At 51.9% G+C, this 13,903-nt stretch overlaps 1 protein-coding gene across 2 annotated transcripts in view; it reads right to left on the bottom strand.

Moving 5' to 3' along the window:
- The window catches only part of RASGRF1 (Ras protein specific guanine nucleotide releasing factor 1), a 103,551-nt gene that overhangs the window by 72,340 nt on the left and 17,308 nt on the right, over positions 1-13,903 (bottom strand). For both annotated transcript variants that reach the window (XM_022554601.3, XM_022554604.3), the window contains exons 2-3: positions 12,564-12,670; positions 4,141-4,288 (exon numbers count right to left, since the gene is read on the bottom strand). In XM_022554601.3, coding sequence (XP_022410309.1) covers positions 4,141-4,288; positions 12,564-12,670 — 255 coding nt within the window. The remainder of the gene's footprint in view (positions 1-4,140; positions 4,289-12,563; positions 12,671-13,903) is intronic.

Consider the following 13,903-nt stretch of genomic DNA (forward strand, 5'->3'; position numbering starts at 1 on the left):
GCTTGTCTCAGAGAGAGGCATTCCAGGACATCTACTCAGCAGGGACCAGGGCAAAAAATAGATGCAATTAGGTCAGGTACTATGCTATGTGCACAGGCAGTGCCAGCAGCCTTGGAGTCTTTGTTTAAGGATCAGGCTTGGTGGGCAAAGCTCTAGAGGGTTGTGAGCCTGGGGACCCTGCAGAAGTCTTGGGCTACAGCCCATCCCTGCCAGGAGCCAGTGTCAGGTGAGCTCACGGAGGCAGCCTTTCTCTTACCCTGGCAGGTCTCTTCTGGAGATGGATTTGCCTTGGACCCTGGTTTGCTTGCTGGACGTTCAGGGTCTGCTCAGCTGACCCCTGTCAATGAAGGCCATACAGAGTGGGGACTTTGGCTCACACCCAACTTGCCAGCTAGAGTCCAGCTCCAGCTGTCTGACCTGGCTCAAAGCCTGGTGTCTCTGCTGGCCCCCGCCCATTGGCCACCCATGGTGTGGCCTCCTTGACCCATCAGAGGAAAACCCTGCTTGCCACACCCCTTTGAGGCATAGCGCATGGGCTTCTGCCCCATCCTACTTCCCCCTCTGGAGACAGTGTCTTTCATCCAGAATGCATTTCGTCAGTGCAGTCATTGACAGTGGAATTAATCAAGGTTCTTTCCTTTTTGTTAACCTCCAAGGTTTTACTAATGATCTCTGTAGCTCTTGCTTTTCCTGCAGGTCTCTGTAGCTCTTGCCATGCAGCTCAGTTCTTTCTCCCTCCTTCTTGATCTCTTCTGGTCTCCTCCAAGCCCAGTGGGTGCCCATCTCTGTCTGCCTTTGTGCCAACACCGCCACCAGAACCTGATGCAGTCTTTGGGTTGGGTATTGGTGAGACACTGTCTACCTTTGTGCCAACACCGCCAGCGGATCCTGATGCAGTCTTTGGGTTGGGTACTGGTGAGACACAGCTCGCCACTGGGTAAGGTGGATGAGTCAGATCCCTTCCCGGGAGGAGCTTCCAGCCTCAGAAGGGGGTCAGACCCCCAGAGAGGCAATTTATAATCGGACAAGGAGAGGCCAGAAGCGAGGTATGTACCTACTGCAATGGGAAGGTCTCACCATGAAAGCGGCAAGGGCTACCTGGAAGGAGTTTTGAAGGACAAAAAGCCCAACAGGTGGGCTACAGGATGGAGGGAATTTGAGAGGGGGTGTGTGAACAAAGGCACAGGTATGACAGGGTGTTGTGTGCCAGGGTGGCGGGGGCGAGGATGGTAAGGGGGAGATGGGAAGCGGGACTCAAGGCATGCAGGGTGGGCCCTGGAGAGGGGGCCTGGGGAGGGGCTGCATGGGAGGGGTCACGGCCGTATTTTCTTACTTCTCCCAGAGTAGTCCCCTCATTGACCTAGTTTATGAAATGGGGTACCATGTTGAAGTTTGTTTGCAAGACCGATCCCATGGCTAAATTTTTTTTTCAATGTTTTTAGTTCTTTATTTAATTTCTTTTTGGCTGTGTTGGGTCACTGTTGCTGCACGTGGGCTTTCTCTAGTTGTGGCTAGAGGGGGCTACTCTTTGTTGCAGTGTGCAGGCTTCTCATCGCGGTGGCTTCTCTCATTGCAGAGCACAGGCTCTAGAGCGCAGGTTCAGTAGTTGCGGCACACAGACTTAGCTGCTCCACGACATGTGGGATCTTCCCAGACCAGGGCTCAAACCCGTGCCCCCTGCATCGGCAGGCGGATTCTTAACCCCTGCGCCACCAGGGAAGCCCTAAATTTTTATTTAAACCCTGAACTAAAGATCTTTTCTATTTCTTCCAGTGTCAGCCGCCCAGCGTCCTGAGTGCTTCCAAGCCAATAAAATATTACGACTACCTCTAAACTCCTATTTTGCCCTTTAGGGCCTGTCTTCACTCTCCAAATTTACTTCCCATCATAAATGGGAGGAAAACAGCTATTAAAACAATGAAATGGGGGAATTCCCTGGCGGTCCAGTGGTTAGGACTCCGCACTTCCACTGCAGGGGTCGCTGGTTCCGTCCTTGGCTGGGGAACTAAGATCCTGCAAGCCGCACAAAGTGGCCAAAAAACCCCCAACCAACCAACCAACAAAACAATGAAATGGTCCAAACTGAGCATTCTAGAGGTGGGGCGGGGGGATGATTCTCCTCAGAGGTAGGCATTCCCTTTGTTTTAGATGGTCCTTAGAGCCTTTGGGTCATGAAAGATGAAGCCTAATAGGGCTGTTTAGATGGGAGAAAAGAGACTAAGATAGAGGTGGATAGTCTCGCCTGGTAAAGCTTTCTGCAGACTTTTGTTTGGATGTGATCTCCTGTCACTTCCAGGGCTAGGGGTGGGGGCTACAGGGTTGGGAGTAGAAACAGGGCTGGATTCCTGGATGTGTGACCCATGCAGGGCTCGAGGCTTAGAAGGGACCAACGCTTGCTTTAAAGCTCTGCTGTGCTGCTTTGAGACTCTTAAGGGCCCTGCATTTTTATTTTGCACCAGGTCCTGCACATTAGGAAAAAAGATGTAGACAATGGGATATCGGTAAATGCTTAATGACCAGCTCTCTGAAAGAAAACCTCTGACTGGTAGCACCTGCCAGTTTCCATGGTGTGGGCATTCCTACCTCAGCCCATTTGAAGCTACCAAAGGTTGAATAACTAGCTTGCAAAATTCTTGAAAACGTAACAATTGGTTCTTGCAAAGGTGATAGACAGCAGTTGCTGTATTGAAATTCTTAAGAATCTTCTCTTTGAATTTGCGTTTTGTGAGTGAGTCTGATGGGACCATGGGGCACATCCCAGGGGCTTGGAGCCTCAGCTCATGCGTGTTCCTGTCTCCCTGCCTATTCCTTATACCCCGGCATCCTGGGACCCAGGCCTCTGCAACCCTCTGTCTGTGTGACAACGGGTCAAGTCAGCCCAGCAGACACATCTCACTGTCCGCCTCCGCCCTCTGCAGGACCTGGTGTAGGTACAGAGAAGGTGGGTCTTGTGCATACCTGTGGTGTCACAGGGCAGGGCGAGGAGACAACTGTCCTGCCTGGGCTGATACTGCCTGGTGCATTAGGTGGGTGACTTGGCAAGGGTCCCTTGCCCACCTGAATCTAGGTACTGAGTGCATCATGGCGCAGAGGTTAGGGGAGTTGGCGGTTGAAGTCGTGGGTGGCCTGCCCACGATGGGTGGAGGCCGTGGCGAGTGGGAAGGGGAGACTGACTTCCCCCACCCTGGCCGGGGCCTTGCATTTTCACCTTGCATCGGGCCCTGCAAATTATGCAGCTAACTCCGATTGCAGGGATCTGTGTTTTCATATTCCCCTCCTCGGCTCAGAGTTGCAGACCTTGTGTGAGGTAGCCAGATGGTTCTGAGCGCGCTGGTGAAGTGAGGGGGTGAGAGGCGATCAGATCACTGTGTGGCGGCGTGCACAGCTGGTAAGGGGTGTCTAAGGGCTGAAAGCCAGCGCTTCCCAAGCTTTAATGTATTGGGTTGGCCAAAGAGTTTGTTCGGGATTTTCCGCCGATGTTACGGAAAAACCTGACCGAGCTCCTTGGCCAACCCATGAATGAGAATCTCCCGGGATGTGGTTGAAGTGCAGCTTCTGACTTGGGAGATCTGGGTGGGGCCCTAGGTTCTGCATTTCTAATGGGCTGCTGTTTCATGGACCACACTTTGAGTAGTGAAGTTCTAGAAGGCTTAACCTAGCAACGGCTCAGCCTCCGGACAGTTGTGACAGGCAGAGGGAAGGGACCGCCTTGGAGCTGAGCCCGAACGACAATCTAAGGACCTACCAGCCACCCTCTGGCCCTGCCCTCACCCCCTCCGCCCATGTGGCTATCAGCAGAGTAACCAGGAACTCGCCCATAAATGATCTCACTTGATCCTCACAACCTTGTCAGCTAGGGAGAAACAGCCTGTTTTAAGGATGGAGGTGCAGAGAGGCTGGAGGACTTGCTCCAGGTTGCAGTTGGTAAGTGGCAGAGGTGGGCTTCGACCCCAGATCTGACCCCAGGACCTTCCCACTCTGCCAGCATCACTGGCTTTAAGTTTGGAAGCTGGCACAGCCGTGGCTGGAGCGGGTCCCTCTTGCCCATCATGTGCCTCCCTGACCCTGCGGGAGCCCGGGTTTGAGATCTGAGGCCCGGGCCCCCGGCCAGCCTCCTCCGCTCCCCAGGTGGTCGGTCACCTCTGCCTTCAGCCGTTCAATCTCAATCTCCCCATCCTCGATCTGCTGCCGCAGCCGCTTGGCCACCGTCTTCTCAGTCTCCACGATCTGTAGCAGGTGCAAGTACTTCTGCATCAATGCCTCGTGCTCCGTGGCCAGGGTCCGGTAGCTGTGGACAGAGGAACACGGCAGGTAAGCCACGGCCTCCTGGCCCCCTGGAGATCCAACCAGAAGTGGGGCTCCCCACAGACTGCACTTAGGAGAAGGTCCTGACTGCCAGACACAGTGCCCGAGGCTTTAACCTGGCTGCTGTGCTGCTACTGATGGCTCTGGCCCCTTCCCCAGCTCCCGGCTCACACTGACATCTGGTTCCTCCACCTGGTCTTGTTCTCACCTTGCCCGACCGCCCTCACCCTCTGCGCCTTTGCGCAGACAGATCTTCTGTCTGAAACATGCCTCCTCCCTCCTCTCCCTGGGCTAGCTCCATCCTCTTTCCCAGAGTAGGTCCTAGTTGAAATGTCATTTCCCAGAAGTCTTCCCTCCCCCCTCCCGCCATACTGTGTAGGGTGTTCCTGCAGTACTCCCGGGGTGCTATTACCATAGCGCTGGCCAGACTGATTGGGGGTGTCCGGTTACTTTTGTTTCCTCAGGAGACCCTACCTTCTCTGATGGCAGGGACTATGCCTGTGTTGCTTACTCCTGTCTGCCCAGGGCCTAGCCCAGTGAACATTTATTGCATGGATGCAACTGAGTGAATGGACGACACACAGAGGTGAGTCAGGCACATACATTGCACTGTGTGGGAGACATCTGAAGAACCTGCACAGTATACCTGGGTGCCAGCTCATGCACCAAAGGCTGTTAGTGCTGTAGGAATCAGAAGAGGGGCCAGGCCAGCAACAAGGACCTGTAATCAGGGAAGACTTCCTGGAGGCGGAGCTCTCTCTCCCACCAGAATCGGAATCTAGGTCTTTGGACTCCAAACCCAGTGCTCTGGGCACATGCCCATCCAAGGGCAGCCTCAGGTGGAAGGCCTGTGCTGGGGGTAATTAGCAATGGGGCTGGATGTTTAGGTGGGGCCAGATCAGAGAGTACCCCAAAGGATCAGAGGGTAGAAGAAGTGGCCCCAGCCTTTGTGTAAATGAACATGTCTCAGATTTGCAGAGCATCACGACGAGGGGAAGGGCAGGCAGGTGGGACTTGGAAGATAAGCTGGGCCGGGGGCTGCCCAAGGTCACAGGCCTGGCTTCTCCCTGATACCCACAACACCTGCATTTGGAGGTGTCAGAGCTGGGGAGAAACCCGATTCTATAAATGGGGTCCAGTCTCAGAGGGCAGAGAGGCTGTGAAAGGGAATCTCCCTATTCCAGGGAGGGGTGCCCACCTCGGCAGGGGCAGGAGGCTTGTAAGGCACAGATTCAGAGCGCTGGTTTATTGGTCTCTGGGAGTGTCTGCAACGAAGTTTGGGGGCCGAGGTCTCCAGTCCCCCCTCTCCCTGGTCCCCATCTTTCCTCTCCCTTTTTGCTTCAGCCCAGGACCACCAGATAGGATCTCATAAGATTCCCCTCTGCCCGCATCCTGGGCTCCTCCTCGCACTCACCCTCGTCTTCCTTCCTGTGTCCCCCTCTCAGCAGTGGGCAGCCCCCCGTTTCCCACTTTCCAACCTCAGCGGGGCCTTGAAACATTGCTGGTGTCCCTGCCAGCTCCCCACCCACCCCAGAGCTTTGGCCCCCTTCAACCTCATTCCTCACCACCACCACCCCCCCAGTCCTCTGCAGGCGGTCCTGCTCTGACATCACAGCCTGCATGATGTGCGATGCTGTTCTGTCACTTCCCGCCAGCCCCACGGCACGCCCACCCTCATCCTGTCTCAAGTGCAGCATCCCTGCTTGGACCTAATCTGCCTGGCTCAGCCCCAGCTCCCACACACACTAGCTGAGGGACATTGGATAGGTCACTCAGCCTCTCTGTGCCTCAGTTTGCTCATCCATACAATGGGGATGATGACAGTCCATACCCTGCAGAGTTGCCATGAGGATGAAATCTGTGGACACACATGAAACTCTGTGTGGTGTGCCAGTGCTGTGGTAACTACCATCTCCCTCCCCTCCACATCCCTAGCCCCTGACCCCTCCTCAGAATTTCTGTGCATCAGATTCTGCCTAACAGCTCCACTGGCTTTCTCTCCTCAGCATATGCGAAGCCTCAAGTCACTCCCCACTTAGGATGAGGACGTGCTCTCGCCCTCCCCCACCCTCCCCTGAACTCCTGCCCCTCTTTTCCACCTTCAAGGTGAGGCTTGTTGGAAAAGCAGCCGCACTCATCAACCCCATGGTCCCTCTTCCCCTTCACCCGTCAGCCCTCGGCGGGCTGGCGTTTGGCCCCAGCACCCACAGGAACTGGGTCCCTCTCTGGGGTCACCAACTATCTCCCACTTAAATTGAGGGGACACTTTTCAGTCTGGAATCTACTGACATGACCTTCCAGGTACCCTGGATGTGGCTAGTCAGGGGGGTGCCAGTTTAGGGACACTGGCTCTTGTCACAGACTCAGAAGCTGTGTGTTACACAAGTTCTTTAAGTCCCTGTGACCCTCGTGGCAAAATGGGACAATGATATCTTCCCTACAAACCCCCAGGTTTGAGGTGAGGAGGCCAGGAGGCCGAGGGTGGGAAACAGCTTTGCTCTATGAAAGGGGCCGTGTAGCAAAGTGGTAGGCAGTGGTCCCCTGATGGTGTCAGAGAAGGAGGCTGCCCAGCTGTGCCCTGAAGGTGGGAGGGTGCGGCAGGGCAGGGAGAGAATTCTTCGGTCTGCAGTACTACTTGGTTAAAATGAGGAGTTTTGTGCATCTCTTATTATAATGAATTTAAACCAGAATGATCAGGTTTTAATGTTTTCCCAACTTCCCAAGAGGCTTAATTGTCTTTACTTGCAAAGGAACTTCAACTGAGAGCATGAAGGAATCCATTTTCACACCACCTCATCTCTCCTCGCTCCAGGGGGTGTGAAAATGCGGAGCCTTCAGTAGCTTGTTTTTAGCGATGGCACTCGCCCTGGTGCTTCAAAACGGGGAGCCAGAGTCTCATCTGCAGGACAATTTGGTCTGTTTGCACTTCCCTTTGTTCCCTTCACCGGCCCTCTCTGCCTGCCTCCCTCCCTCCCCACTCCGCCTCCCCTTGCTCTTCCTTCTTCTCCTTCCCTCCGCCTCTCATCAATACAGATTTATTGGGCACCTCTTTGCGCGGCACTGTCTCTTTTTAAAATTTTTATTGAGTATAGTTGCTTTACAATGTTGTGTTAGTTTCTTGCTAAACAGCAAAGTGAATCAGCTCTACGTATACATATATCCCCACTTTTTTAGAGTTCCTTCCCATGTAGGTCGCCACAGAGCATTGAGTAGAGTTCCCTGTGTTGTACAGCGGGTCCTCATTAGTTACCTGTTTTATACGCAGTATGGATAGTGTATATGTGTCAATCCCAATCTCCCGGTTCTTCCCGCCCCCCTTCTCCCCTTGGTATCCATACATTCGTTCTCTACGTCTGTGTCTCTATTTCTGCCTTGCAAATAGGTTCATTTGTACCATTTTTCTAGATTCCACATATATGCGTTCATACAAGATATTTGTTTTTCTCTGTCTGACTTACTTCACTCTGTATGACAGTCTCTAGGTCCATCCACATCTCTGTGCAGCACTGTCTTTATAGATGCACAGATTCACAGGGCTGGAAGGATACTCAGGAATCAAGAAAGGCCAACTGCCTCATTTTATAAATAAAGAAACTGAGGCCCAGAGAGGGGAAGTGAGTTGCCCCCAAATAACAGTCAAGGAGCGTCAAAGCTGGAGCCGGAATCAGGCTCCAGTCCCTGAAGAGGACTCCCACATGGCTGTCTGGTTTGCATCTAGTTCTCCTCGCTGAGATGCAGACCACAAGCCACACTCGGTGTTACATTTTATACGTTGCTGTACATACACACACCATGGGGGCATCCCAGAATACTAGACTATTATACATACGGTGGGAGAGTACATTGTGTCTCTATACCTATTCATACACTATAGCGCTTATTTTTGTATATACCACGTATCTACTATGTATACGTAAATAAAAACTAAATTAGGTACATGCAAGCATACCTACTACTCAGTATTGCTGTGGAAGAGAGCCGGTCTCTCCCTTGACACACACACATGCACATACTCTCATGATGAGCACGATCTGAGGTTAAATAACGCTCAGAGCCTATAGTCTGTCCTTTGGTCACACAGCCGCTGCCTAGGGAAGAGCCTGTGGCTTCGGTTGGCCCAGGAGGTGCCTGACAAGCTGCACCTGAGTCAGACTGGCTGGTGACAACTATTCTAGGGAAGGGGACTGTTTCCCTTATTGGTGACCATCACTGTGACTCCCGTCCCAGCCCTATAGGCCCAAAGGAGGACATTCCTCTGAGGCCAGTGGGTTGACTCAGACCCCTGGGCTTGACCAGGGAAGACAAACCATGTCCAACTGGCACATCCCCCTGGCTTCCTAAAGGATGGTGAGTACCGAGAGGTTTTTGTTCAAAGGTAGGTGGTGTCGGGCTTCCCTGGTGGCGCAGTGGTTGAGAGCCCGCCTGCTGAGGCAGGGGACACGGGTTCGTGCCCCGGTCCGGGAAGATCCCACATGCCGCGGAGCGGCTGGGTCCATGAGCCATGGCCGCTGAGCCTGCGCGTCCGGAGCCTGTGCTCCGCAGAGGGAGAGGCCACAGCAGTGAGAGGCCCGCGTACCGAAAAAAAAAAAACCCCAAAAAACAAAAAACCCATATGATTAGGATTTTATGGGCTACTTGGACCCAATCTCCAGTTTAGTGAGTTGCTTAAAGAATCATTGTCCCCTCTCTGTGGCAGACAGAATTCTAAGATAGCCCCAAGTTTCCTGCCCTGGTTTCGAAGCCCTGCATAATCTCTGGGATGATGAATATGATGGGTTTTATTCCTCTTACTAGGCTATACTATACGGCATAGCTGACCTTAACATAGGGAGATTCTCTAGGTGGGCCTGACCCAATCACATGAGCCTTTGAAAATGGAGAGTTTTCTCTGGCTGGTTACAGAAGGGGAGGTCAGAGATTTGGGGCTGAAGAAGGGTTTGGTGAGCCGTTGTTGGCTTAAGGATGGCGGGGACCACAGGGCAAGGAAGGCAGGACCTGTGGAGCTGAGAGCCATCCCTAGCTGATGGCTAGCAGGGAAACAGGGACACCAGTCCTACAAGGAACTGACTCTTGCCAACAACAGGAGTGAGCTTGGAAGCAGAGATTTCTCCAGAACCTCGAGGTAAGAGCCCAGCTTGACTGACTCCTTGATTTCAGCCCATGGGCCTCTGTACAGAGACCACAGCCGAGCCCGGACTTCCGACCTACAAAACTGAGCAATGGGTGTGGTTTTAAGCTGCTAAGTTTGTGGGGTTTTTTTTTTGGCCGCACCACATGGCATGTGGGATTTTAGTTCCCCGACCAGGGACCGAACCCACGCCCCCTGCAGTGGGAGCGTGGAGTCTTAACCACAGGACCTCCAGGGAAGTCCCTTAAGCTGCTAAGTTTGTGATCATTTGTTCTGCAGGAGTAGAGAGCTAAAACACTCTAAAAGATAGAATTTATTTTAAAAATTTGAGGATTAATGCCCATATAATGGAAAGCACAGACCTTAAATATACAGTTGGATCCGGGTAGATAAATGCATACACCCTAATCGAGATAAAGGAAATTCCCATCACCCCAGGGAGTTCCCTCGTGCCCCTTCCCTGTCAATCCCCACCCCACGAGCAACTACTGTTTGGATTTCTATCACCACAGTTGAGTTCTGCCTGTCTTAGACTTTCATACAACAGGAATCAGGCAGCAGGTACTACTTTGTGTCTGGCTCTTTTTACGCAGCCTATCGACTTTGAAATTCATCTGTTTTGTTACATATATATATATATATTTATTTAATAGATCTTTATTGGAGTATAATTGCTTCACGATGCTGTGTTAGTTTCTGTTGTGCACCAAAGTGAATCAGCCATATGCGTACATATGTCCCCATATCCCCTCCCCCTTGAGCCTCCCTCCCATTGGGTTCCTTTTTATTACTGAGCGGTATTCCATCGCATGGATGTATTAAGGTTCTTTTCTACATCTGTCTGTTGATAGACACCTTGGTTATTTCTAGTTTTGGGACTATTGTGCAAAAAGCTGCTAAGGACATTTGCATACACGATTTTTTGTAGATGTTTATCGTTTCTCTTAAATACTAAGAGGTGTAACTGCTGGGTCACAGGGTAGGTGCACGTCTCACTTTTAAAGGAAATGCCTAACAATTTTTCAAAGTGGCTGAACCACTTTATGCTCCCACTAGCATCATGTGATTTATGGCTACTCCACCCCCTCTCCAATTTTGCTACTGTCGGTCTTTTTCAATTCAGCCCTTGTAGATTCCACAGGTAGTGGTGTCTCATTGTCTCTAGAAAATTTTGGTATGAATTGATTTTCGAAGTCAATGTAGTCCTGGGTATCCAGAGTATATACCAAATTAGAATTCTATAATACCTCAACACTTACAAAGCCCTGTCACATAAATAATTTCATTTGGTTCTCAAAACAACCCTGCTATTGGTTCTAGTTTAGTGCTGGGAGCCTGAGGTCCAGCTGCTTCCCCTGAATCTGGGTTCTTCCTGCTTGATTCCATTCTCCACAATGCCAGCAATTTCCACTCCAAATCATAGCTCTGATCATGTTGCTCGCCTGGTGTAAAACCTTTGATGGCTTCCCACTGTTCACAGAGGAAAGCTCAAACATCTCAGCTGGGTATTCAAGATCGTTCTGATCTGGTTCCAGTCCGATGTCCAACCTCATCAACCTTCTGACACCCAAACTTTGTCTCTTCATTTTTCTTGGAATTGTCTTTCCTAGATCACTGCCTTTATTTAAGGCTTTTTGGGGGCTGGTGGATGGGCCGAAGTGCCCATAGCTAAACTCATTAGATATGAGGCTCCAATCTCCCCTTTCAAGTCAAATGTCACCTTATTTCCAGATCCCCCAGATTCTCCCATTTCCCTGGAGATGTCTCCTATGGTGCCTTGTACTTAACACGGCCTTCATGCACCGGAGCTATTTGTACATCTGTCTAGTGTCTTCCTGACTAGGCTGGGGTAGCCCTGGGGGAATACCTGTGTTGCATCCATCCCTGTCTGCCCAGTACCACACTCAGAGCCTGACTCTATTGATTCATAGGTGAGAACCTAGTCTCCATTAGCTAGACTGGACACTCCTTGAGGATAGGGATGGAGGTGGCTTGAACTCAGGGTCAAGGTCAGTGCTATAGCCATAATAAATGGTTTCTGGTCAGCTGGTTTGATCCAAGGCTCAAGGAAGGGCTCTGGTATCCATCTATCTATCCATCTTCACCTGATGGATCCATCATCTACCCATCAACATTCATCTACCCATTATTGATTTATCATCCATCCATCCATCCGTCCTTCACATATACTTTCAACACTCATCCATTTATCATTCATTTACCCTCTATTGATCCATCATTCACCTTCCACATATAAACTCAACATCCCACCTCTATCCATTCATTCGTCCTTGCATTCTTCCCATCTACACTGCTGAGAACTTGTCTATACCTTTATAAGGCCCTGGGGATGCAAAGAATCACACTTAGTCCCTGCCCCGAGGAGCTTACACTTTACTGGAAAGTAGACACAGGAACACACCATTATCCACTCAGCCAGAAAGATCTACTGCTCAAAGGGGTGAGTCTGGATGTCCATCCCCCCTGACAGTACTTAGCTCTGCCAGGGGATTGTTAGCTTGGGGGCCACACCCCAGCCCACAAGCCCATCATCTCCCCAAGACCCAGGAAGGCTCAACACAGCTTGGAGCCCCCATTTTCTCTGCAGCATACATTCTCCTTTTGCTTTTCTCCCCACCTGGCCCAGTGAATCCCTCCAGAGAGGGGTACACATTGTTGGGAATGAAGGGAAGAGCAGGTCTAGAATCCCTGAACATCCCAGCTCAGAGAGGTTTACAGAATTTCAGTTTACAGATGAGAAAACCAAGGCCCAGAGAAAAGACAGGACTAGTCCATTCCTGCAGCATCCGGGTTAGAACCCTGGTGGTCTTAGCCTTTTGTGGCTATAAAGCCCTGTAAACCAACCAAATTGTACTCGGTTCTTCTAGTATGAAAAAAAGGAGCTCATCTGGTTGAAGGGGGCAGGAGGCTGTAACGCTGCTCCTCAGGGCCCTTGGTTCCCTGTGCACCCCAGGGAGGCACGTCCCAGAGCTCCGGGGCTCTAAGGGTGGGCCTGTCAAGATGCCCTTCTTACAGCTTCCATCCTCCCCCCATCTCCTCCTCCTCCATGCCTTCCCCTCCTGGGGTTTGAGTCTGCTCAGGACGGGGCCTTTGGGTGGGCGAGACATACCTGGCGTGAGCGATGGCTGCCACCCACTCGTCACAATCCCTGGCGTCCTCTGTCCTCAGCTCCAAGGCTTTCTGGTTCTCGTGGCTGAAGTTAACCGTGAAATAATGCTGCACCAAGAAGAAGACAGCTCCAATTACCAGGGTGATCGGCACGGAAGCGGCAGCGTCTCCCGTTAACGATCTGGCTGTTCTGCAAAGCACTCATTGCCACACCTGCTAGGCAAGGATTCCTTATTCGTGATCATCGGAACGCCATTCTATTTAGCGGTTTCAAACTCTCTATTAAGGCAGGCTTTGTACCATGTAACAGAACCTATGCTTAGGCTATTGTAAGAAGGAAGCAAACCCCACAAAGTCCTATTTACCAACAAACTGCAAAAAAGCCACTTTTAAACCATCAGGTATGCTGGGAGAAAGGCAGAGAAAACACACCAAGAGAACATCCCCTTTGGGGACCGGGTATCAATTCAGGGCAGCATGCACTTAATTCACTCCACACAAATGTTTCAACACACTCTTCTAGGTCCTGGAGTTAGAGCAATGAACAGATAGACCCGAGCAGAGCCCACTGGAAGCCAGCTCGTGTTGGGTGCAGTGACCGACTTAGAGCTGGGCAAATGTGGGGTCTGCTGCCCGAGCTCCCAGGGGAGCAGAGGAGCCAACGAGAGACACACATCTGTAATATCGTTCTATGAATGAATACGTGTAAAGCTCTTAGAACAATGACCGAAATCTAGTAAGTACAAGTGTTTGCTATAATGAACGCAGTGCAACGATCATTACTGTCATGGAGGTAAGAAAAAAGGGCCCAGAGAAAGCCAGCCACTGATTCAGCCCAGGGAAAGCAGAAGGCCTTCCCAGAGGATGAGGCGTTGGTTGGTCCAGGTTTTATTTCGGTTGATGGAATCGAGAGCGCATGGTGTGCTCGTGGGTAGGAGGGGTCGTGCAGTGGGGTTAGGGATGCCAGGGAGGAGGCTGGGCAGGGGGCAGGGCCTGGGTGGTGGAGCTGAGTGGCGGGATGGGGTGGAGGAGACCAGAAAGCCCAGGTTTCTGGCTGGAGCAACTAGGTGGGTGGGGATGCCATAGACTGGGGGAGGCATGGGCAGGATAAAGGGCAGGTGTCAGGGGGTCAGGGGTGGGGGGTGGACATGCAGACCCTGTGTGCCTGTAGGCCACGTCTCTGCAGGCTGCAGACAGGGGTCGGGGGTGTCAGCCTCGGGGCGGAGAGGAAAGCTGGCTCAGCCAGAGAGAGGGTGCACAGGCAAAGTGCTGGGGGCCCCACCTGCGGAGGCCTCCTGGGTCTGGTCCTGGTGAAACTAGGAGGAGAGAGGCAGGCAGTGA

The sequence above is a fragment of the Delphinapterus leucas genome, chromosome 2 (genome assembly GCF_059928025.1).
Source record: "Delphinapterus leucas isolate spDelLeu-1000000601 "Yukka" chromosome 2, BTC_Dleu_Yukka2, whole genome shotgun sequence".
NCBI classification, from domain to species: domain Eukaryota; kingdom Metazoa; phylum Chordata; class Mammalia; order Artiodactyla; family Monodontidae; genus Delphinapterus; species Delphinapterus leucas.